The 27426-nt window shown below is 42.0% G+C and overlaps 1 protein-coding gene across 3 annotated transcripts in view; it reads left to right on the top strand.

Moving 5' to 3' along the window:
- OGFOD2 (2-oxoglutarate and iron dependent oxygenase domain containing 2) overlaps positions 1-27426 on the top strand; it is a 355549-nt gene that overhangs the window by 326728 nt on the left and 1395 nt on the right. For all 3 annotated transcript variants that reach the window (XM_044068919.1, XM_044068920.1, XM_044068921.1), the window contains exon 7: positions 11365-11622. In XM_044068919.1, coding sequence (XP_043924854.1) covers positions 11365-11622 — 258 coding nt within the window. The remainder of the gene's footprint in view (positions 1-11364; positions 11623-27426) is intronic.

Below are 27426 nucleotides of genomic sequence, written 5' to 3' on the forward strand. Positions count from 1 at the left end.
CGGTACAGTCTGTCCTACCCTTCTTAGAGGAAAATGATTGGATGTGCTGTGTAGAACTTCAGGACGTGTATTACCACATAAAAATGAACAAATGGTCCAGAAGGTTCCTCCACTTTCAGCTAGGAGCCAGTCATTTTCAGATATATATATATATATATATATATATATATATATATATATATATATATATATATATATATAAATATACATGCATCAATATAAACTTTACCTTCATCTACAAGCAAATGCACCACATAGGTTGTAGAAGATAGAGAAGGAAAGATAAACTGTAGAATGACAGGGGGATGGCAGGAGGGTAACCTCGACTACAAGAGTGAATACACTCGAACATCTACATTTATGGTAAGTGTACGCAACTGTACTATGTTCTCCATGTTTCACTGTTGCAGTCATTATATTTGGGTAGAATCTCAAAGTTATGGTAGGGGGGCTGGAGCTAAACAGCATTAGGTACGGCTATAAGGCACTGCAGCACAGCAGTGGCAAAGCCTGCCCTGGACTTAGAGTAAAGAGGCAAATGGTAATGCTTTGTAAAGGTGTGAACAGAACTCCAAGTAGTGAATACACTCGAACATTTGCATTTATGGTAAGTGTATAGAAGTGTACTTTCAGAGTGCTGCCCTTTGGTCTCGCCACAGCCCCCAGGGTATTCACAAAGTGTTTGGCAGCAGTTACAGCTCACTTGAGACTGCACGGATTCCGGGTGTTTGCCTGTCTAGATGACTGGGTCATCACTGCACCCACCAGGCATCTACTTCTTTAAGTAACAGATTTCATTCTTCATCTGTTTTCTCATATGGGCATTACTGTCAGCCACTCAAAATCTCAACTAAGTCCATCTCAAGATCTACAGTTCAAAGGAGCCTGTCTAAATACCACCACTTGTACAGCTTCCCTTCCACTTCACAAGCTACAGAACTTAAGATCTCAAGTACAAGCCATTTTCTCCAACAACCAGGTACCTGCACTCTTAGTCCTTCAAGTTTTAGGCCATCCCTTCTCAACCCAAGGCCATAGTTACCACGGTCACCTCATAGATGGGGTGGAGGGGCATTATCTGGGAAGAACAGTCCAAGGCACTTGATCCCCGATGGATGTCAATCTGCATATCAGTGTTCTGGAACTGAGGGCAGTGCTCTTAGCATTGCAAGCCTTCCAAGTTGTCGTCCCTCTACGCCAGATTGCAGTTCAGTCAGAAAACATCTCAATAGACTGGTATATCAACAAACATGGTGGAACCAAGTCTTACCCCCAGTGTCATGGTGTCATGAAGCCCTCAGAGTGTGGCAATGAGTGATATCCTCCGGCTGCTTTCTGTTCATCGGGAGGTACTAGGCTATCGGCCCAAGGGCCTACGTAAGCCTAGCCAACAAGGTTCCCTGGCTTACGCACAAGAAAGTTATTTTCCTGTGCTCCTGTCGAGCAGAGCCACAGAAGTGATCCCTGGGGTGAATTTCCTATTTCCCATCCACTCATCAAGATTTTTCTTGAAGAGTGCTAATGAACTTTGCTTGACATAGATGGGTAGCTTGTTCCAGAGTATGGGAAGTCTCTGGGACAGGAATCTATCCCTCCAGCATGTCCTGTTTATTGTGGTGACAAGGTTTAGGTCCCTAGAGTGTGTAGCTTGGAGGGATTGGGATTTCTTTAGGTGCAGCATGTCCAACAGCTCTGGGTTTGACATAGCTTTGTATGTTAGGCAGAGATCACCACGGAGTAGGCGATATGCTACGGAGTAAAGCTGGAGTTTTTTGAGACGGTCAGTGTAGGGCATATGTTTTAGGCCAGTAATCCTCCTTGTGAGGTACTTCTATGGCCTTTTCAGCTGCTGCAGATGTCTTGAGGTACATTCCAAAAGGGGCGTTGTACTCTGTAATGGGTCTAATGAGTGTCAAGTAGAGGGGAACAGTGACCTCTCTTTTCCTGGATGCGAACCCTTTTGTGATGAAGTTTGCCATGTAGAAGGATTTCCTGACTACTGTGGCAATGTGATTATCAAAGTTGAGACTACTGTCCACCTGGGTCCCAAGGTCTCTTATCACACATTCAACGTTAAGTAGACTGCCGTCTATGTAGTAGTTCATGGGTACAGAGTTTTTACCAAGGAGGAATGACAATGCACTTTTTGGCATTGAGCTTGAGGCCATGGCTCTGACACCAGGCATCTGTCTCAGTGAGGCCCTTCTGTAGGATGTCCATATCATTTGGGGACTCGACTGTGGCTCCTAGTTTGCAGTCATCTGCAAACTTCATAAGCTAAAAGCCTTCTGTGTTAGCCTGCACTTCAGAGAAGTAGATACCAAACAGGAGAAGTCCCAGGACTGAGCCCTGTGGTACTCCACTTGTCACTAGTTTGAAGTCAGATTTGGAGTCTGCAAGTTTTACAGTGTGGGTTCTGTCATTGAGCCAGTTGGCAACCCATCTTGTGATGTAAGGATTTATACCTGGTTAGTGAGTTCATCTATAATTCCAGAATGGGGGATGGTGTCAAAAGCCTTGGCGAGGTCAAGATAGGCTGTTTGAACCACCTCACCCTCGTCTACAAGCTTTGGTGACTGCCTCAAAGAAGTTGATCAGGTTCAGGAGGTATGATCTGCCTTTCACAAACCTGAACTGGGTGGGGTCCAGAGTTTGGAGGTTACCATTGTCTTTGTTTATGAATTCCGTGATGATACGTTCCATGGCCTTACAGACCAAGCTCGTCAGGCTAATAGGGCGATAGTTCCCGGGATCAGTGGTGGCTCCCCCTTTGCGAAGGGGGCTAACTGTTGCTGTACGCCATTCAGTGGGCACGAAGTCTGATGTGAGGCTATGATTGAACATGGTGCTTAGGTGGGGAGCCAGTTCATTCTGAAGTTCATGTAAAATGCAGCCTGGGATGTCTGGTCCCATGGATGCTGTGTTTTTGGCTTTAGAGAGTGCAGCTTTTACCTGCATAATTGTGATTACAGGGACTCTGCATTCTTCCTGTATAGATATGGGCCTTTTAGGGGGTGGGGGGTAAAGTTAACACTGAACCTATCTGCCAGGATGTTGGCATTATCAGTTGGTTCTGTAATTTTCGTGCCGTTGTGCTGCAAGTCAGAGCATATCTGGGTGTTGCCATTGAGATTCCTGACCTAGCTATAGAATGCTTTGTGGTTGTCCTTAAAATCAGTGCTGATTTTGTTTTCATAGCTAGCTTTGGAGGGTCTTATAAGGGATCTTAGCTTCTTACTGAGGCCAACCAGAGAGCTCCTCCACTCATGGGATTTTACTCTCTTTTGCAACAGTTTCTTACTTCTGTTGTAGAGTTTGTTTATGGCAAGGGACCACCAGATTGGCTTCCTTTTTTTGGAAGATAGCATCTTAGTTTTGTTCGGGATAGCACAATCCATGCACTTGTGTAAGTGCACTCATGTTAGCAGTGTACATCCTGGGAGCTCGAACATGATAGCGGACAAGCTGAGCAGATGCATTCTCCTGCCTCACAAGTGGTCTGTCAATCCCAGAATGGAGAAGGAGTTTTTCCATCACTGGGGCCAGCCTTGCTGCGACCTCTTTGCATCACCCCTGATCAAGAAGTGCAGCAGCTATTTTGCCCCCTAATCCTCCCTCAGGGGGAGTCACCTTGAAATGCTTTCCTTCACGATTGGCCCTCAGGAATTCTCTATGCCTTTCCCATCCACCCACTGATTCCTCTCTTCTTCAAGAAAGCCAGCAGGTTGAGAAGCAAGGTGATCCTCAGTGCACCCTTTTGGCCTCGACAAGTGTGTTTCCCCTTTCTGTAGCCTCATCTGATCCACTGTCCATGGATTCTGGACCCAGTTCCGGATCTTCTCTCTCATCCACAGAGACTGGTGCACCCCAGTCTTCAGAACCTCAAGTTTACAGTTTGACTCCTCCAATTCCATTAGTTGCCAGGCAGAAATATGTATCTTCTCCAGTCCAGAACATTTTATAGGCTTCCCATAGACCTTCCACCAGGAAACTTTAAAACAGCAAGTGGAAAATATTTTCTATTTGGTAGCACAATAATGGTCTTAACACCTTCTCTGCACCAGTTGAAAAGGTACTGGAGTTTTTAGCTATGCTTTTCGAGCAATGAGCCTCAGCTTCTACTATTAAGGTCCAACTAACTGCTATTTCCAATTTCAGCAATGGCTTTGAAGACCATTCACTAATTTCCCATAGACTGTGTAAAGTGTTCTTGAAAGGAACCTTGCAATTGAAACCACAGTATAAAGACCCTCTAGTTCCTTGGGCTCTGACTGTGGTTTTCAGTCTTTCGTACTTCCCCCCTTTGAGCTGGCAGCTACCTGTCACTTAAAGTTTTTGTCATGGAAGAGCATTTTTCTGATAGCCATTACTTCCGCCAGAAGAATTTCCGAAATGCAAGCACGATCTTCAAAACCTCCATATTTTATTTTTCATAAAGATAGTGTTTCACTAATAACCCATCTTTTCCCAAGGTGGTCTTGGAAACTAATATTAATCAAACCATTGATTTACCTGTTTTCTTTTCAGTTTTTTCTAACAAAGGTGAATATTGCTTACATTTGCTGGATGTTCACAGACAATTACACTTCTAACTCAGCAGAACTAAAGAATTTAGAAAATCAGATCAGTTGGTTGCCTCCTTTGCTGGTCCATCTTTGGGGAAATCTGTTTCAAAATTCAACTTGTCCAGGTGGTTAGGAGACTGTATTACTTTCATTTACAATAAAAAAAGACTTTCCAATTACCAGCACCAGTGAGTGCTCATTCTACTAGGGCAATAGTCACATCTGCTGTTTTCCATTCCAAGGCTTCTATGGATGAAATATGCGCAGCAGCTACCTGGGCTCCTCCCTCATTACAAATTGGATGTGATCTCCAGGGGAAGAGCTTCCTTTGGCTCTATGGTTCTCAGGAATATCCTTCCATAAGACCACCCAAGATCTAAAGTAGCTGGGGACTCTGTCCCAAAGGTCAAGGGTAAATGAAGATTGACAACATCAGATTAAGAAATTATGTACTTACCATAACTTTCCATCTATGTTGACGATCTTCATTATCCTTGGCACCCCACCCTCCTTCCCCCTGCTGCAGACTCCTTGGAAACGGAAGCTTGTCCTGGTAATTTTTCAGCTTTGACCTTGGACATAGCCTCTTCAGTTCCATAAACATATTCTTCTGTCTTCCTGTGTAGCTGCAAACTCGACCTGAGGTAATCTGGAGAGGGGTATTGTGGGTAGAGTCTTAGCTCGATAGTTTATGGTTGGCACGAGCTGTGTAATGGCTGAGCCGGTTCCGAGGATTAGAACATTGTCCCAAAGGTCAAGGATAAATGAAGATCGACAACACAGATGGAATGTTATGGTAAGTACATAACTTCTTATTTCTGTATACTGTATGCTGAGCAACTGTCAATTACTTCTGATTCCATGCCATCCAGCTCTGCCTTCTGATGATGCGGTAGGATTCCATGCTATCCAGCTCTGCCTTCTAATGATGCGGTAGGATTCCATGCCATCCAGCTCCGCCTTCTGATGATGCAGTAGGATTCCATGCCATCCAGCTCCGCCTTCTGATGATGCAGTATGCCATCCAGCTCTGCCTTCTGACGATGTATTAAAGGGGGGAAACAATTTGTAGTGGGTTGGCATGTTTTCTGTAGACTGCAGTTTTTATTGTAAAGTAGCCAGAATGCAGCACAATCAGTCAGTCAGACAATAAACCAAAAAAATAAACACAGATATATTCAAAAAGGTAATACAAGTAAGTTGGAATAGGATAAGATTCTTAGGTGTATAGGAATTGGCATACAGTATAATAAAACAGATGTAAACTGTAATAAACTGATGTCTACCTATGGATTGAGCATCTTTAGGGAGAAAGCTACAGGTGTGTAAATCATCTGATTGATTGCCTTATTTTACAGTGAGTTTGTATGTTACACTTCCGAGGGATTAGTGCTGAAAAGAAACCGTTTGGAATAAACTGCATATCTGTGAAGAAGACGACTCAGTAATATCATTCCATAGCAGAAAACTGTTTAGTACTATGTTATAGACAACTGTTTACTACAGTGTGATATCTGTGTTACTGTATTGTATGCTAAGAATAGTGAACTTTACTAGGAATTCCCAGTGATGGGGGGCTGAATGCTTTGGCAGGAACTGAATGATGTTAACTGTGTTCACTAGACGGAATGAAAACCGGGTTGCATGAAGTAAATTGAAACCAGGAGTAGGGTCGATGATGGCATGGTTAGTGGGTAGTGACAACTGGGAACTATCAGGACAAGTTTCTTTAGGTCAGAATTTTAGACTCTGGGATTGTCCTTTTAATACATATAGTCCCACTGAAGTAACTACAATAGTTCATATTTTTGCATCAGAAAGCCCATTTTGCATGACAAACATACATACAGCAAAAAGAAATGGCAGAGGAAACCCTTTATGCATTATGTTGTAGTGTTTTAGCTAGCCGCTTGCAGCAGCTCCTCTCTTCTCACAAAATGTTCCTGTTCTTTATCTGTCTTCAGCATTCATAAAAACATTTATATGTCTGAATTCTGTCAGGTGGGGGGGGGGGCATAAGTGTAGTGTGTGATGAATAGGAATGAAAGATTACATGGAAGAAGAGTGATTCGACTCACTAATGTCACTACCGCCAAGATTAATACTAATGTATTAAAAGGTCCAATAAAAGAATCGAAGAAGTGGAACCAGAGTTGGGCTATCATTCTGGCCAGCTGGTAGATTTGAAGCATGTGCATAAAGGAGGTCCAACTCAGAATAATCTCACTGATATATGTCTTGAAACACTTAGAAACTAAAACTATGGATGTAGAAAATAAACAGGAATAAAAACCTATGCAACTCAGGTATTCTAAAAACAATGCTAAGGTCATGAATTGTGTGGCATTCTTGAAAAGATGTTGGTGGAGTGGACTGGTGCGCAAGGGTTTCTCCTACAATCACTCTGGGCAAAGTTGTACCCCACCTCCCACAAACTTATCCCAGCATTCTGTGACTATATCATTGCTTATGGCAGCATGAACGTTTTGTGTGTGTGTGTGTGTGTGTGTGTGTGTGTGTGTGTGTGTGTGTGTGTGTGTGTGTGTGTGTGTCCATGTATGGAAAAAGCAACATATCTATATTGAATGTCAAGTTATCAAGCACAGCTGATCAATCACCAGCTGGAAAAAAGAAAGCAAAACTTTTTTTTTCTAGGAGGGCAAGCCCAAACCCACATCTCCCAATATCTCTTGCAAATGATATATTTTTATTAATTTTATTTACTTTATGTATACCAACTGCAAGATTGCAGTACAGTGGGCAAAGAGCAAATTCCCTTATTCTACTGTATTGCGGTCTCACAAAGGAAAAAAGCTGGAATGTGAAATAAACTGATTTTCAATCAGAATTATTGCCCTTTTTGTTTGACAGTTTAAACTGTCGATGACTTTTAGGTAACTAGTACGGACGTAAAGTTAACATAAATACATGCACATTTACGCTCGCGCATGCACACACACACACACACACACCTAATATATATATATATATATATATATGATATATATATATATATATATATATATCTATATATATATATATGCGGAATGTGTGTGTGTGTGTGTGCGTATATGTAAAATATGACTGTTATCAAATGTTGATCTATAGAAACATCAGTGCAATTTATATCAATACCTGCATCTTGACAGCACACTTACTTGACAGAAAAACTTGAAAATGCCCCACTCATAAAATGAAAACAGATTTCTTTTGTGATCAGTGAAAAAAAGACCAACTGGAAGAAGTCCTGCCTGCAAAGTACTACTGCTAGAAAAATGTTTTTAATGAAGTAAATGTCTTACCATGCAGTATAAATGTAGGCCTTATATCAATCGCTTAAGTGCAATTTTTCCAGTGAAAATAAGCTAATAACCTAGTAATAAGTGGCAATCTGGTAAATCAGTGCAGTAATGCAATTATTGTCTGTATCTATAGACTTTTGTGTGTTATCATCATGTTAAATGTAGTGTTTGTATTGCATTCACATTGAGTCTGAAGAAACGTAATTTCACTCGGTTTGCACTTCTCTGAATCAAAGTGACAGTAAAATTTACTTTGACTTTGATGTATTGAGCTGGAGTTAGAGATAGGGTTAAGGATGGGCAGGGGCCCAGCCCCCAGCCTGTCTTTATTCATGTGTGCTAACCCAAACCCTATGCCTACTCTTAACCCCAACACTACGCATTATATTACAAAACATCCTTTCCCTGATGGTATGTTTTACCAAGACACACACACACACACACACAAAAAACACAAAATGTATCTCCTCCCTGAGCCCCTACTCTAACCCTAACCTATGAACATTGACACCTCCTTCCTCCCGAAGCCAAAGCTTTCAGTATTACTGTCTACTCCCACTTAACACGAACACATGTACATCTTCTCCTCATTTGACGATGTTCCTTTCATTCAGCACTGCACTTCAGTATGAGTGAGTTTGACAGCTTCAGCAGAAATAGCTGTGACTACCTGTACATTTGACAGAGTGCACGGTAACCATATAACGCCATCTGTTTTTATACAGGTATATCAATACACACATATATACGTCTATGTGAGAATGAGGTGGCACAACACAGAATGAAGGGGAAAGGGTAAACATTTTCGTAATTTGAGCTACCAAAAACAAATTGCACTAAATGAACTGCAAGGAAAAAGAGACATAGTGGTGAAAGCAGCAGACAAAGGAGGAGCCATAGTTATAATGGACTCAACAGCTTATGACAATAAGATGAGAGAGATGTTGAGTGATCGAGTCATGTATCAGAGAATGTTAAAGAAAGACATTAATAAGCTAACAAATGTTTATGAAGTAATATATGAGAAATTGATGAACAGAACTATTACAAATGAACTCTTTGACTCACAACATCCTTTGATACCAAGTATAAATGGATTACGTAAGGTCCATAAAAATCTAATGGATCCACCAGTGCGACCGATTGTCAATGGAGTAGGATAAATCACTGAATATATAGAAGGAGAATTGAAAAGACTGCTACCCTATGCAGGAATGGTGATAAAAGACTCAGGTGAATTTCTAAAGAGCTTGTATGAAGGAATGTTAACAAGAAGATCTTCAAGGGAATAATAATGGCCACCTTGGATGTACGATGTCTTTTTACATCCACACCAAATGAATTTGGTACATGGCATTGAAGCAATCAGACAATTTGAACATAAGCATAAGGCTATTGACAACATACATTTGATATGTAGCCTCTTAGATGTAGTACTACACAACAATGTATTCATATTTGGAAATGAGTACTATTGGCAGAAATCTGGAGTGGCTATGGGAACCCCATGTACCAATAGCGATGCTAATTTATTTTTGGCACAATGGGAGGACGAATGGAACTCTGATCCTGTTAACATCTGGAATGGTAATATTGTTCTTTCCAAACGTTTTGTTGATGACGTTTTCATCTTGTGGGAAGGGGATGAGAATTCCCTAAGGAACTTTGAAATTTATTTAAGTGGAACTGCATCTTTTTTGAAGTTTTAAATGAAGTTGTCTGAAAAATCGATCAGTTTCTTGGGCATTCAATTGACATTGGATGAACAACTTGGTATCAATACTTATATGCATAGAAAGTCCACATGGCGTAACCATATCCTCCATAGGAGTAGTATGCACCCTAGACATATTTTAAATAATATAGCTGAGAATCAGATGATTTGTGTATTGAAGTTATGTACTAGGGAGGAAGATTTTGTGACAGAACAAGAAAAACGTATTGAGAATTTTGTGGAGAGGGGATACAGGAAAGATGAAGTCATCAGAAATATGAATAAGACAGAGTCTATGAACTGGAAAAGGAAGACCATTCTATTCTACTCAGGCCACTAAGAAAGATGGAGACAGAAAGAGTAAAGAGAACAAAATGAGGTTTTGTCTAACATACAGTAGTGACAACTCAGCAGTATGTGAAATAATAAGGAAGAATTGGCCAGTATTGACCTTGGATGAGAAACTAAGGGGTAGAGTGGGAGATACCCCTAGCTTTTCCTTTAAGAACAGGAAGAATCCGAAAACATTTTTGTGTTATCAGAATAATTCCATCCAAGACAAAGAACAATTGGTTAGTGTTAAAAAAAAGTACGCATAAGTGTGGGTTTTGCAAAACATGTCCTTATATTAAAGTTAGCACACAGTTGTACATCCTAAAACGAATAAAGAATATTTATTCAAAGGCTTTGCCAATTGTAGAAGTAAGAATGTGATATATATAGCTCAATGTCAATGCTGCTCTCCTTTCTGTATAGGAAAAATGAACAGAATGTCGAAGGAGCACATTCTTAGACATAATCAAGACATTAAAAATCAAGTAGGAACAAATGCACTATGTGGGCATATTAAAACCAATACAGGTCACAATTTCAGATTTATGGTCATAAATAAACTCTTAGAAACACCAAGAGGAGGAGACATAGTTAATCGCACTGAAATAGAGGAAAGTAAGTGGATCATGAACTTAAGAGCGGATTTGAAGCCAGGACTGAATGAAATTGTTCCTATTAAGCCGATTCTAAAAGGAAAGACTTTGAGAAAGTGAAGCATATGCACTGAAAGAAGGGTGTGACAGAAAGGTAGCTTCCTATTGGTTGCTTGCTTTCATGGACTGGCAAAAGGATTATTTAAATAGATGAAAGCTACTTTTTTACTTAGGATTTGAGAAAGGTTAAAAAACGAAAGCGCTTCTCCACTTAGCAGCTGGGCTGTATCAGTTTTTTAAAAAGTATCAGTACTAATAAAGTGAACCAGTTCCTAGATTTTAACAATTTTGGCTTTGGTGGCAGTTTGCTTTGTTTTACTATACTTTTATTGCATGTGTTTACCTGTACTGGTTAGTGTGTAGATTTCTTTTTGCATCCAAAGGACTTGCTTCAACAGATGCATCTTCTGCTGGGTACATTGCCACAGTTTGAGGTACATGTCCGAAATATTAAAAAAATATTTTTGTGTCTTGTGCAAAGCTGAATTCTGTCCCTCTTCAGACAAGCTCAGCTGACATCTGTGCCTCATTCCCATATTTGTGTTGTCTGGCTGAAAAGCTGTAGTTGTACCTTTCATTCGACAAAGGTCTTACTTTATTTTATGTTTTCAGTAGAAGTGCACTGTTCTTTTATTGTAGATTTCTAATGTAGACCTGTAGTACAAAAAAGGAATATTCACTAAACATAAACCTTGCTGCTGCTAGAATCTTGATAAGATATAGTAACTATCATGTCTCTGATAGATGTTGCGGGATTTGCAGTGATTTTCCTCACCTACCTACCTATCTCCATGCAGATCCTATTGAATGAGCTTGGATTTGATGAAGCATTCATTACACCACTTCGGGAGTGCTACCTTCAACCAATTACTGCACTGCTGTACCCAGACCATGGGGGAGGCCAACTAGATAGCCACAAGGCTTTTGTGGTCAAGTATTCAGTGGATGAAGACCTGGATTTAAGCACTCATTATGATAATGCAGAAGTAACTCTAAATGTATCACTTGGGAAAACATTTACAGAAGGAAACCTGTATTTTGGTGATATGAAAGAGGTATACATTTTTATTTCTTTTTATATATTCAAAGCATTCCATTCATTGAGGCCTTGTTAAAACCTTATCCGTGTCCAAACAATGTAGTTGCCTTTAGGAGCATGATTGTACCCTAATTTGATGGGGAGAAGGAAAATCAGCATTATTTTTCTACAGCTACTGACTGCAGCATTGTTTCCTTGCGTTCTTTCTCAGATCCTGTCTTCCTTCCCAGGATATGAAGTGTTTCTTTGTGTTAATTTGACAGGATAGAAATTATTTCTGTGTGTTAATTTGACAGGATATGAAGTATTTTGCATGTTAATTTGACTGACAAGACATTGTCTGTTTGATACTGTAGCTGACTATTAATTCTTTCCCCTGTCTAGAAGAAAGATGCTTACCATCCCTAGTTTTTAGGTGATGGAAAGGAGAAACATTTATTATAATATAAGAGAAAAAACAAAACACTTGGATTGGGAAACAGCCTGCATTCAAAAAAAACTTGACGCTAATAGTCTTTCTTTTTCATTACTTTTTTCTGAGTTTGAATGAGCATGTTTATGTTAAATGTTCTTCAGTGAACGACAAATTCAATTAGGTGATTCTTTTCAAACACGTTTTTTTTTAATTATTGTAGTTCACTGATGACTTTTGGGAAGTAATCATTCTGAAGAAGTTTGTATTATTTTAAGACAAAAGTGCTTAATCATTAAAACTTTTTTTTTTCCGTAGCCAAGTTTTATAATATATATCAAAAGTGTGTTTTTACTATTTATCATCAGCTGCTTCCTTTATTTATTTTCTTTTAAGGATATTATTTATTATGAGGGATTCTTGTCTGATATTTACTGGAAGCTTTACAGACCTGCCATGGGCTATGCAGTTAGGATGAACATATGTAATGTAAAATTGAGCTGAGCGGAGGAGGGGCACTGACCACAACTCTGATCTGTGATATATAACAATAAGTGTCCTGTTTTTTTTTTTTTTTTGCTTGTTTTTACTAGTCATTGCTTATTCTAGCCATTTGTAGCACTATTTATTGTCTGCTGCATACTTTTTACTGTATTGTATTGCTATAAACGAATCTGCATCTTTGTACTAAAATTGTCTGCCTTACAGGGCCCGATAAATAAGGTTTTTACTGTCACACTGTTTGTCAAGCTTTTTTAGCTAATTTCACTGTGTGAAAGGTATTAACTAGAAATTTTCTCCATTTGTTAAGCATCTGTTTGTTCTGATTTCATGCCAAGGAGTGTATCATAAAACTGATTTGTTTGCAGTTAAAAGCATTCTCTAGAGTGTCCTTGCTCCTTTATGTGTTTAAAACTTTATTTAGTGTCTCACTGCTGTTTTTCTACTGCGATAAACATTTATGTAGGTGTTTTCTGCCTAAAATAGTGTAGTTAGTAGCTGTAGCACAGCCCAGTTCAGGTTTGCTATGTCTGTAGCCTGGTTGTTTGTTTGCAGTGTTTTTTTTTTTTCTGAGCACATGTTCCAGGCCATCTTGGCTTAGCAGAAGCCTTAATTCTTCATCTTTAGAGTAATTGTTGTTATTTGGCTTCTGGCTAGTAGAGGTTGGCTGGTCTAGGGTTTGGAGTAAGCACTCATTGGTTCTTTTGAGCTTTTTTAAGTTGTTTCATGGTTGTACATCCTGGCATTTAAGTCTTAATTTTGAGAGGATTCCTGTCTACACACACTCAGCTGAGCAGAGGATGGGCACTGATCACAACTCTGATCTGTGATATATAACAATAAGCATCCTGTTTTTTTGCTTATTTTTACTAGTTATTGCTTACTCTAGCCATTTATAACACTGTTTATTGTCTGCTGCATACTTATTTACTGTATTTTATTGCTATAAACTAATCTGCACAGTTGTACTAAAATTGTCTGCCTTACAGGGCCTGATAAATAACATTTTTACTGTCACGCTGTTTGTAAAGCTTTTTTAGCTAGTTTCATTGTGTGAAAGGTATTAACTTGAAATTTTCTCCATTTGTTGTTTGTTTGTTTGTTCTGATTTCCTGTCAAGGAGTGTGTCATATAACTGATTTGTTTGCAGTTAAAAGCATTCTCTAGAGTCCCCTTGCTCCCTTATATGTTTAAAACTTTCATTTAGTGTCTCACTGCTGTTTTTCTGCTGGGATAAACATTTCTGTAGTGTTTTCTGCCTAAAATAGTGTAGCTAGTAGCTGTAGCACAGCCCAGTTCAGGTTAGCTGTCTCTGTGGCCTGGTTGTTTGCAGTGTTTGTTTGTTCTGAGCACATGTTCCATGCCATCTTGGCTTAGCAGAAGCCTTTCTTCTTCAGCTTTAGTGAGAGTAATTGTTGATTGGCTGCTAGCTTTGCAGTTGCCCACCCCTGCTGTAAATTTGATCTGGGACACTCCTCCCAGTCTAGTGTCATTAGCTCATTCTACATAATACAGAAAGAACATTTGAGAAGGCCAACCCATTTAGTATCTTAACCTTGAATTATCTTCTGTTCCTCCTTCCTCCTTTCTCCTTTTCCACTTTACAAAAAAAAAAACAGTTTGCTAGAATCTACTTGTGTTCTGACTGAGTGTGCTTTTCAAAAATCTGGAAATATAGAGCTGATAAGTATATTTTTGGCACTTTTTAACTGTTCAGAGTTCTGCACTTACTTAATTTTTGCCTGACTGAATTATTTATATATTTCCTGGCATTGTTTTCTGATACTCTAAGTGCCTCCATCTTGATTTTGTTCCTAATTTACTGTCTTCTGCACTTATTTTTAGTCATTTGTTTTAAATTTAATTGCATTTATTTAAACTGTATTTGCTTTAATATTGCTACACACTCGTGTGTGCTAGCTTGCACTGCATTTGAATTGTTTTTACTGCTTTTTTAGCTGCTTTTCTGTAAAAAAAAAAAAATTAAAAAAAAGTTCTAAGCTTGTTTCCTGCCTTTCCTGTATCTAGTCTAGCCCAGATAACATTTGCTGTATCCAGGACTGTTTGTAAGCTTCTGAGCCCCAACCCAAGCCTTTCTGTGTTGGAGGGAAGCCTTCTAGCTTATCAGTTGGAGTGGTAAGCACTAGGTAGCCTATCTGCTACAAGAAAAGTGGTTTCCGGCCCAGAAATTGTAGTTTATTGGCCATTTGGGCAGTTTTGCATCCCTTTCAACCTCCTGGTGTAAAAGCCCGTGTTTGCTTGGGTTTGCACTTGTTTAACTCTGCACTGCAGCACCAAGCTGAGGCAGACTATTACTGGTGCCGGAAAGTCTGCTCTTCAGTTTTTCCCTTAGATCTTGCTAGCTCTTTCTCTCTTGCACTTCAACAGGTTTTTATAGCAATTATTGTAGCACACCTAAGTGCCATCAGCACTAGTTGTTCTTCATGGAAATAGCTCCAGTATTTAGTAGTTATGACCACTCCTCCTGGTACGAATAAAAGGCAGTTCTCTGTGCTTTCTGCTATTAACCTGGTGCACTTGGGCATTCTGAGGCAGTGCAGCAACTGCCTCATGTACACAGACAACCCTCTCCTCTTACCACCCAACACTCAGACTTGTGAGAGATGCACTTATATCACCAAATTGGACAATGTGCACTCTCCAGCCAAGACCGGACTAGCTGGTCAAGAGGAGAAGGTCAAAACCTCCCTCACACCACATGGAACACACAGCCCTCCAGAACACCCACTATCACAGTTCTCACATAAAAACACAAACCACGCACCCACCTTCACTGAGGCTCTCAATAGAAATTTACCCAAACAGCAGAGACCTCCAAGACAGAAACTCACTCGACCACCACAACACAGCACAAACCACAGGAGACATAGCTCACCTCAACAGTGTGCCCCTCAACCTAAGCCCCTAAGGCTAAACACCTTGCCCAATACACTAATAGGTGACTCAATAGTGAGGCACACAGACGTCCCACTCATTAGGTTGAATAAGGAGAAGGTAAGAGTCAGCTGTCTATCATGTGCTAGAATCCGACACGTAGCACACCCACTCTGGTCATTCCACATCAAGTGCAAGTATTACTCTGTCATTGTCCATATGGGTGTGAATGACCTGAGGTGCTCCTCCCTGGACTACATGAAAAGAGAAATGGTGGAGCTCTGGGATTATGTGGCCCCGGCAGGTATGACACTAGCCCTGAGCAATATCCTACTGTCACCCAGAATGATACTGGCAGTACAAACAAAATATTATTGACTTCAACAATTGGCTAAGTTTCTGGTATCATTCTAAGGGGGTCCAGTATCTGTCTGCTTGGGATGACATGATTTACAGACCTTGATGCTTTGCCAGAGATGGCCTGCATCTGTCATCCCTGGGTTTCTGGCTACTGGCTAAGGCTTTTGCCACCCTTACAGTGCCTTTTATAGGCGGTGTTCCAAAGCCCAAATTACCACCGTAACAGCTAGAAATAAATGCAATCTGATGGTCATGCTGCTCAATACTAGAAGTATCTGAGGGTCATGCTGCTCAATACTAGAAGTATCTGAGGGTCATGCTGCTCAATACTAGAAGTATCTGAGAGTCATGTTGCTCAATACTAGAAGTATCTGAGGGTCATGCTGCTCAATACTAGAAGTATCTGAGGGTCAAGCTGCTCAATACTAGAAGTATCTGATGGTCATGCTGCTCAATACTAGAAGTATCTGAGGGTCATGCTGCTCAATACTAGAAGTATCTGAAGGTCATGCTGCTTAATACTAGAAGTATCTGATGGTCATGCTGCTCAACACTAGAAGTCCAAATCTTAAGATGCAGTCCCTCGAAACACTCCTCAAAATGGAGAACATAGACATTTGTGCTGTAATGAAGATCTGGTTTAAAGTGGCAAAAAGCACCGCTGCGCTACCAGACTGTAACTCATTCCACACCTTTTGGTCCCAAAACATGGACCAATGCCCCAAAGGTGGTGGATATGTACACCTCCAGATTAGTAGCCCAGCATAACGCATCTGAGATACTTCAGGTACAGCTAACATTGGGTAGACAGCGATCCAGGTCATAGCCTGCCATAGGTCTGCAGCCATGTCTCTAGACTCTCACTGTACGTTCCTAAGCACCCTGGAATCTGCCAAGGTCCAACCCAACACTCTCTTACTAGGAGACTTCAACTAACCCTCCATAACTGGGAAACTACTCAAGCACCAATACACTGGCCCAATGTTTCCTGAAATTCATCAGTTCCAATGCCCTGGACCAGCTTATTCTGACCCCTACTAGAGGAAGCAACATCCTTGACCTGGTTATTACTAACATGGGCAATTGTTGCTCTATACCAATAGTCAGTCCCTCCTCAGTCAGATCCGCTCATAAACTAATCACCATGGAAATCCACATCTCACCCCCCCCCCCCCCCGCAAAGGTAACCACCTTGAAAAACTTCTCCAAAGCTGACTTTGGACCCCTAAAAACAGAGGTGGGTAACTTCACGGCACACATGCCAATGGAAAATAGCTGCATGACTGCAGAATCCTACATCAATGCACTGTACGAACATGTACACAAATGCATGAACTAGCCATACCCAACAGAACCAAGATGCTCTCCTCCAAAATAAGGAAGCCAGTCTGGTGTTCCCCTGCCATTAATAAACTCTACAACAGAAGGAAGATACTGTTGCAGAAAAAGGTGAAGTCCCAAGACTGGAAAAACTCCCTTATTAGTCTTAAAAAGTTGATATCCCTCATCAAATCCTGTAAAGGCAGCTATGAAGGCAGAATTGTGGCAGACACTAAAAACAATCACAAAGCCTTCTATAGCTGTATCAAGAATCTCAGTGGCAATACCCAGATTTGCACTGAGATACTGCACAATGGTACCTCCTATACTCGGCCAACAGATATTGCCAAAATACTGGCTGACAGATTCAGTGCCAACTTTACACCTCCCCCCCAAAGGACCAATCACAATACCAGAAGAATGCCAGTCACCCAGCTTTCCTGCAACACAGGTTAAAGCTGCATCATCCAAGGCCAAGAATACAACTTCCATGGGACTTGATAGTATCCCTGGCTGTGTTCTATATGAACTACAAAGCGAACTGACACCACATCTGTGTGCCCTGTTCAGTCACAGCCTCACCTCAGGTTTTGTCCCTACTGAATGGCGCACTGCTGCAGTCATCCCTCTTCCCTGGGAATTATCTCCTGGTTAGCCTGATGAGTCTGATATGTAAAGCTATGGAGCGCATCATCATGGACCTAATTAACAAACATATAGGAAATCTCCAAACTGTAGACCCCACGCAATATGGCTTTGTGAAAGGGAGATCATGCCTGCTCAACCTGGTTGACTACTTTGAGTCAGTCACCAGGGCTGTGGATGAAGGTAAGGCAGTGCATACAACCTACCTTGATCTGGCCAAAGCTTTTGATACCATTCCTCACTCGGGAATTATTGATAAACTCAATAACTAGGCATCAACCCCTATATCACTAGGTGGGTTGCAAATCGGCTCACAGATAGAACACACAGTGTGAAAGTAGCAGACTCTAAGTAAGACTGTCGACCAGTCATGAGTGGAGTCCCACAGGTATCAGTCCTGGGTCCTCTCCTGTTTGGCATCTACTTCTCAGATGTCTAGGTCAACATAAAGGGACTCTGGCTGACCACGTTCTTAGATGACTGCTAGCTAGGAGCCATTATTAACTCCCCAAGTGATGCAGGCATCCTACAGAATGGCCTCACTTAGACCAATGACTGGTGTCTAAACCATGGCCATAAGCTTAACGCCAAAAAAATGCTTAGTCATCCCCTTTGGTAAAAACTCAGTTCCCACTAATTACCACATCGACGGGAGCCCACTGAACATTGAAGGCGTTATAAGAGATGTGGGGACGCAGGTTCACAGCAATGTCTTCTTCGACCACCACATTGCCACTGTGGTCAGAAAGTCCTTCTATGTGGCACATCTCATTACCAAGGGTTTTGCATCCAGGAAGAAAGAGGTTATCGTCTCTCTCTCTCTCTCTCTCTCTACTCTTCCCTCATTAGACCAGTCATCGAGTATAATGCCCCATTTGGCATGTACCTCACTAGACACCTGCAACAACTGGAGAGGCCACAGAAAGTACCTCACAAAGAGGATCATAGGCATTAAGCACGTCCTACATGGACAGACTCAGAAGACTTCAACTATTCTCTGTCTCATATCGCCTACTTAGAGGTGATCTCTGCTTGATTTGCAAAGCCATGTCTGACCCAGCTCTGTTAGAAATGCTACATCTAAAGAAATCCCAGTCCCTCCGCACCACACGCTCCGGCGACCTCGACCTCTTTACCGCAATCAACAAAACATGCTGGAGGGACAGGTTCCACACCCAGAGACTGCCCATGCTCTGGAATAGACTTCCTGTACATGTCAAGCAGAGCACCTCGCTGACCCACTTCAAAAGAAATCCTGAGTGGATGAGTAATATAAAGTTCACCCTGTGGATCACTCCAGTGGCTCTACTTGGTAGAGACACTGGGAACTAACATTGGGCGGCACGATGCCAGGGCACTTCTATGGGCTAGTCTTGTAAGGGCTCCATGGCCATTAGCCTAGTACACACCTATGAACCTATGATTAAGCTGCAATAAATTGTACAGCTGGTTAAAACAGTGATGGGCAAATAAAACGAGTAGTGGGTGACAGACTGAGATTGCTGCATCATAGTAAAACATTTCCCTGGTTCGAGTCTTGGCTGTGGTGTAGAGTTTTACATGTCTGACTTCTGGCTGTGTGGCTTTTTTCCAGGTGCCTTGGTTTCCTCCCTCATACATGTATGGTAGGTGAATTGATGTTTTCCACATTGACTGTAGGTGTGAGTGTAATGTGTATGTGTGTGTGTGTGTGTGTGTGTGTGTGTGTGTGTGTGTGTGTGTGTGTGTGTGTGTGTACATTCTTCAATAGATTGGTTCCTGTCTGAATGGGTTTCAGTGCCTCGCCAGTTCATTCATTCATTTTCTTATTTCATTTTGTTGACTAGGATTGTCTGGCTGATTTTCAGTGGAGTCTAAGGGGGAATCCTCAAAGAACAATAAAAAGGAAAGACATGATACATCTATTTCTCAGTTCGCTGATGATTGCAAAACTGAGAACAGTTACTGAGTCCCTCAACGATGTCAACATATTACAAGAAGGGCTAACACAAACAAATGATTGGTGCCAAAGCCATAGTCTAAAACTAACTGGAAAAAATGCATTATTATTCCCATTGGCAAAATGAAATTCCCTACAAATTACCAATATTGACAGCAACCCCCAGAGTTTGAGACTTGGGAACACAGGTTGATAGCAATCTGAACTTTGACCACCAAGTTTCCACCCTATTAAGAAAGGCCTTCTGTATAGCACACCTTATAAGCAGGGGCATATCATTCAGGTTAAGGGATGTTATAACTCCACTATACTCGACTCTTGATCAGACCACTAATGGAGTATAATGCACCCTTTTGCATTTACCTCACCAGACACGTGTAGCAGCTGGAGAGACCTCAGAGGTTTCTCACCAAGAAAATACAGGGACTCCACAAACTATGACTTATGTGAACAGCCAACCAGGCTGAAAGCCCTATCACTTTACTCTGCATCTTATAGGCTGGTGAGAGGTGACTTGTGCCTGACCTGTAGGGCATTCCCCAACCCTGCCCTAATGGAAATACTGGTGAGAGGTGACTTGTGCCTGACCTGTAGGGCATTCCCCAACCCTGCCCTAATGGAAATACTGGTGAGAGGTGACTTGTGCCTGACCTGTAGGGCATTCCCCAACCCTGCCCTGATGGAAATGCTGCACATCTGCAAGTCACATGGTTCAAGCGTCATTCACTCTAGGGATCTCAAACTAGCTTATGACATTAACAGAACATGCTGGAGAGACAGATATGCATCCCAGAGACTGCAGTTTCTCTGGAATAGACTCCATATTTACGTAAAACAGAGCTCCTCACTGACTCTACTCTGACGCATCCTAGATAATTGGATGAGAAACTGCAAATTCGCCCCTGGGATGGTACCCTTGTCCCTCATGGACAGGAGTTGATGGTGTTGATCAAAGACCCAGTCTGTTCATAAGTTCGTTCTTAACTACCCAAAAAAGAGCAAATAGGGATACCTGGGTTTAACATGGCTAGGCATGTAAAGGCTCAAGGGCTGCTAGCCTTGTAACCTCCTATGAACCAATAAAAGTCACAGTTGTAGTAAGGTGTACAGTAACTGTGTACACATTTGTGAATTGCAGAATATCATTTGAGAAGCATACATTAAGTGAGGGAGAAGAGGAGACATAGTTTATTGGTTACTGGAGAAGACGTTGATAGTTGTCACATATACAGATCCAGGATACAGATGTTTCTTTAGAGATGTTAGAAATGAGTCAGTCTTACATAAATGACCTAATGTAATGTCGAAGTGAGCTGCTGGGAAAATCTCTGGCAGCCCTTCAACCTAGAAAAGGATAAAGTTTAAAGGTTCTTATTGGAAATTGGATGGGTGGATGTTGGAATGTTGTGTGACTAAGTCAGAGACCCTTTAGGACTGTCATGCAAGGAGTCCGCTTCCTATCTTGTAGAAGTGTCGTAAGGCCTAGTATGCATGCGAGTTTTCTTGACATGCTTTCTCACACTTTCAGACAGTATTTGAACAGTCCTTGTATGCATGTTGGTGAGTAGTGTGGCTACCAAAAGAAGTAAAGTGCAGTCTATTGCATGACTAGAGTAGAAAATATTGGGTGTAGAGGGGGAGACTTTCTCAGTTAACACTTTGTGGATGATGGTTTCCAGAGCCTGGACTCATACTGTTACATTCGTAGTTTAACATTTATCACACACAGATACATATGCAGATGCTGACATCTGAAAGAGATAACTATGCTAAGTCACTTAGTACTCATATTAGAGAATTATAAGAATTACAGGATGTGTTAGCCTCGCACCTGACAATAATGAGTAGGTCAGATTACCTAGTGCTCACATCTGACAGTGATACACCAAGATGTAGTTAAAAATTATGTTGATAAACCTTTTGTGTGTTTTGTACTGCACTCCTTTGGTCTTACTTGGACCCTAAAATGTACGGCTTATTGTGTTACATGAATGTGTTTGCTGTCTCAGCTTTTTTTTTTTGGAAACCATTGTTGGTGTGTGTTTAAACAGATGGATCAAGCATACAGTGGAAATATGTGCTGATGTTCATCATGTTACATTGCTGCAGTAGTCATACTTGGGTTATCCTGACGTCAGGCGGTCCCGCAGTTGGCCAGAGTTCCAAAGTCTTGGTTCGACGTTGATTGCTGTCGCTTCTTCCCTGACGTCAGTGCGCCAGGGGTATATAATATGCATCCGACACCATTTTCTTCAGTCTTTCTTGCTGTGCAGTGCCCGAAGCAGAAGCAGTTCACAAGTGCCAGTCGGCCGACTCCTGAGATTTTCGAAGTCGAATTTCAGATCCGAAGTCTTCAATAAAGCTAAGTACCCCATTGGGGAAACCTTTTTCTTGCCTCAGACCGATGTCAGAAAAAGTTAATAATTGTATTTCTTGGGGAAGCAAATACCTCATGAGGACTTCCACTCTTACTGTATTCCATGCCTAGGCCCTGATCACGATGTCACTAGTTGTCGGTTTTGTGCTAGATTCAACAAACGCACTATAAAGAGATGTTTTGATTTTGCTTTACACTACTTTGGCCGAAGGTTCAATTATACCATGCCGTCGGATCAGCCGACGACCTCAATACCGAAAAAACACAAAGACAAGGATAAAGACAGGCATCCGAGGTCCAAAACCAACGACGAAACCTCTTCTAGGCCAGTCGCCGGTTCTCAGTGAGGCACTTTGGCAGCCCCTGACACCCGCTACCTCAGAGCCACAGGCCGCTTCCGACTCCCACGTGGAGACATCTAGGCCTCTGAAAACTCAAGGTATTGGGCCTACGGAAACTAATCCCTCAGATGGGTCTGGAGCCGCTGAGCAGGCACCGGCTTCTGAGGGTGTTTTCAGACCTTCACAACTTACCATTAAAGCAACAGCCAAGACAAAGAAACAAGTACAACATTCTCCTGGACAGTCCTCCATGCCTAAGAAACAGATGCTTAAAATGGCCGAAGACCTCATTACTCTAATCAGGGGTTCCCATCCCCCTCCTGAGAAAAGGCCTAGGCAGGATACAGACTATGACTCCTCTGATCAGGTTTCCATTTCCTCTGATTCCTCTTCAGACCAGGGATATTCTTTACCCCCCTATGAGGACTCTGATGCTGAGGAATCTATCCCTTCAGCCTCTCCTCCTGAGGATTACTCTTTTGGGGAAACTTTACATACCATGAGGGAACATTTCCATTGGGAAAGTCAGGAATACTCAGAATCCAAGAAAAGGCTCAGGGATTTCCTCTTGTTGCCTCAGCACAAGCCCCTGGCTATTCCGCCTGTACTAGACATTGTGGATGATGTGTTCTCTGAATCCAGCATATCTCCTGACTCTTTGCCCCATGCTCCAGCCAAGCCAGATAGGTATTACAGAGTCCCTGACTCTCACAAGTTTCTTTACAAAAACCCTTCTGCTGATCCAGAAACTATTTCCCAGGGTCCAAAGGGGGTTAAGGCTTCCATTGCAAAAAATCCAGTACCCTCTGACAGAGATTACAGAGCTTTGGATAGATGGGGGAAAAAAGTATACCCGTCTGCAACTTTAGCAGTAAGAGCTTTAAATTGCCAGTTTCACATGCTTAAGTACCAACAATATTTAATGGCTCAGTTAAAACAGAAAATGCTTGCTAGCTCAGAAGCTCCTGATTGTAAAGAAATGCAGGATTTATTGCATGCAGTTGAACAGGTGGGAAAACATACTCTGCAATGTGGTTTTGATTCTTTAGAAGCCTCTTGTAGAGCCGCAGTTACAGGTTCTGTTATTCGAAGACATGCTTGGTTAAAAGAACAGTTTACCTGATCATGTTAAGGCAAAGTTATTGGATGCTCCTTTACAACATGATACCTTGTTTGGTGTTAAGGCAGAAGAGGTGTTAAAGAAAATGGAGGATAAAGCTAAATCTATGCAAACAGTCAAGGATTTCTCACAGGTACAGCCACCTCGGTTTAGCAGAAATTGGCCAACAAAAAACTGGTCCTTTCCAGTGTCAGACAGGCCACAGAGAGGCAGATACAGACGCCCAAGAGGCAGATCTCAAACCCAAGGCTCAAATAGACGACAGTGGGGCACCTCAACCCCAAAAGGAGGTGAGGACAAGTCTCAACCTTAAAGGAAACGGTCACAATGACTTTCCTTTGCGTACGCCAAGCATGTCCCTTCTGGAAGCCCCCTTAGGGGGAAAACTAGCACTTTTTTCTCAAAACTGGCAAACAATTACCCAAGACAAATGGGTCCTGAATATTGTGTCTCAAGGTTATAGATTCCACTTCCATACTTTACCAAAGCTAAAAGGAATGCCAGACCTGCCACAAAATCAATGGGCAGAGGCACAAAAACAAATGTCAGCCCTCATGGACATGAGAGCTATACAAAAAGTGCCACAACAGGAACAAGGACAAGGATTTTACTCAAAGACTCTTCCTGGTCCCCAGAAAGGACAAAGCCTGGAGGCCTATACTGGACTTACATGGATATTCCGAAATTCAAAATGTTGACATTACAGCAGCTTCTACCCATGCTGGGCAAGAAGGCTTGGCTTGTTACTCTGGACCTCAAGGAGGCATACCTGCATGTCCCTGTCAGACAAAATTGCAGAAGATACCTCTGATTCAAAGCTGGTACAATGCACTACCAATTCTCTGCACTGCCCTTTGGCTTATCTACTGCGCCCAGGGTCTTTACAAAGTGCCTGACACCAGTAATTGCATTTTGCAGACAAAAAGGAATTCAAATATATCCATACCTGGACGACTGCCTCATTCAAGCAGAGACAAAGGACATTCTTCCACAGCATCTGGCATTTGTGAAAAAGTTGCTAATTTCTCTAGGGTACACAGTAAACGAAAAGAAGTCAAAACTAGTGCCCTCACAACATATTACATTCCTGGGTGCCAGCTTAAATACAACGGCCCAGATGGCTTACCTCATGCCAGACAAACAAGTACAACTAACTCAATATTTTCAACTACTGGCAAAGACGTCCCATCTCCTTGCAAGAAAAATTCTGCAGGCCCTGGGATTTGTGGCATCCTGCATACTACTAATACCATATGCCAGACTGCATATGAGGAAATTACAATGGTACCTAAAAAGTGTTTGGACTCAACATTCTCACAGTCTAGAAGCAGTAATTCCAATAATTCCCTGCCTACAATAGGAGTTTTGATGGTGGGCACAGGCATGTCACCTAAACAAGGGTCAGCCTTTTACCCAAACCCACAGCCAGGCAAACTCTAACAACAGATGCTTCGGATTACGCCTGGGGAGCAGACATGGCAGGAAAATGCATTCAGGGCAAGTGGACCACAGACCAGATGCATCTTCACATCAATCAAAAAGAGATGTTGGCTGTTCAAAATGCCCCAACAGCTTTCAAGTAACTTCTACATCCAGGACAGCTTTTACTAAAGACAGACAACACCACAGTAATGTGGTACATAAACAAACAAGGGGGCACTCATTCTTATCCCCTACGCAGGCAAGCCATGACCTTGTGGAACACAGCTCTAACGTGCCAAGTTCACCTGCAAGCACAATTCCTGCCAGGAAAGAAAAATACTCTGGCAGACGACCTAAGCAGAAATATCATGGACCCTCATGAATGGAAATTGAATCCACAAATTTTCAGCATGATAACACAAAAATGGGGATGCCCAGACATAGATTTTTTTGCCTCCCCTCTGAATTGCCAACTACAAAAATTCTGCACAAGGACTTATCACAAACAAGCATGGAAAGTGGATGCTCTTCTGTTCAGCTGGAAAAACCTAAAAGTCTATGCCTTCCCACCACTGCCTCTCCTTTCAAAGGTACTCCTAAAAGCCAGACAAGAAAAACCACAGATGATCCTGATTGCTCCAGACTGGCCACGCCAGCACTGGTACCCTATCTTAAGGAACTTGGCTCAGGGCCCACCATGGATTTTGCCCCAAATTCCACACCTTCTGACTCAACAAAACAATCAGATCCTGCACGGTCAGCTCAAAACCCTAAACCTGGCTGCATGGCAGATACTTTAGTCAAACAGGCAACACCTCTGTCTAAAGCTGTTATGGATGTCATTTTGGAGGCCAGGAGGCCTAGCACCAGGAAAGCTTACTCAGAAAAATGGAAGAGATTCTGTGCCTGGAACCAGGTTCACAGCCTTGACCCTCTTGTTCCAGACATTCCTCAGATTTTACAATACTTAACTGAGATGCTGGACAGAGGCCTATCGTTTTCATCAATTAATTCTGCACATTACAACATGGATCCTCCTTTATTCTCTCATCCCTTGCTAAAGCAGTACCTCAGAGGGGCTAAAAACATAAGACCACCCCAGAGAGCACCAACACCAACTTGGGACCTCAATTTCTTTTTGGAAAAACTGACCCTACCACCTTTTGAGCCAGCCAATACAGCCAGTCTAAAATTTGTATCATGGAAAACAGCTCTGCTCCTGGCAGTAACTTCAGCACAAAGAGTCTCAGAGCTACAGGCATTAATGGCAGTGGAACCTTTCATAATTTTTGAGGACAGGGTATCTTTAAGGACAAACCCTACCTTCATGCCAAAGGTGGTATCTAGTGTGACTCTTAACCAAACCATCCATTTGCCTACTTTTTATCCAAACCCCCAAAATAAAGGGGAGAAACTTCTGCATTCTTTGGACATACACAGGCAGCTACGCTTCTACTTGTGCAAAACAAAAGCGTTCAGGAAAACTGATTAACTGTTTGTAGCATATGCTGCAGGATCACAAGGCAAGGCGATCTCAAAGCAGACTATATCCAAATGGATAGGACACTGTATTCGGTATTGCTACACACAGCATGGAAAATTAGTCCCTAATAACAGTAGGCCTCATTCCACCAGGGCAACAGCCACTTCAACAGCCTTTCTCAGAGGAGTACCTAACAAGGAAATTCTGGAGGCTGCAACTTAGAGTTCAGTGCACACCTTCACCAAGCATTACCACCTGCCTCTTTACTCTAAATCCAGAGCAGGATTTGCCACTGCAGTTCTGCAGGGCCTCTTAGCCAATCCTAACTCTTTATAGACCAGCCACCCAAACTTAGCTTTGGGATTCAACCCAAGTGTGATGACTGCAGCAGTGTAACACGATGAACATAGCACAGTTTTGTACCTACCATAAATGTAGATGTTCAAGTGTTCACACTGCTGCAGTCCACGATACCCTCCCTCCATCCCCTCTGAACTAGCTGGACTTATCTATACCCTTCTATCCTATACAACCTTTGGGGTGTATTTGCTGGTAACTGAAGGTATTGTTTTTTATTTTATATGTATATTTTTGATTAGCAATATGTATTGCCTACCCACTTGGGGGCACCTGACATCTGGGGCAAGAAAAACTGAAGAAAATGGCATTGGATGCATATTATATACCCCTGGCGCACTGACGTCAGGGAAGAAGCGACAGCAACCGATGCCGGACCAAGACTTTGGAACTCTGGCCGACTGCGGGACTGCCTGATGGCAGGATAACCCAAGTGTGATGACTGCAGCAGTGTGAACACTCGAACATCTACATTTATGGCAGGTACAAAACTGTACTTTTTGCATGCTAGCACCAAACATCAGGAATAGAGCATTACCAGCTGCTCAAAATGTTGCCGTATTAAGGTGACAGTAGTCGCTGCTTTTGGAATATGACCATTGGGTGAGGAGGTGCACAATGTCTGATGGGGACGCTACAGATGGAAGA

Source organism: Protopterus annectens, chromosome 4.part0, assembly GCF_019279795.1.
Source record: "Protopterus annectens isolate FY-2018-M chromosome 4.part0, PAN1.0, whole genome shotgun sequence".
Taxonomy (NCBI): domain Eukaryota; kingdom Metazoa; phylum Chordata; order Ceratodontiformes; family Protopteridae; genus Protopterus; species Protopterus annectens.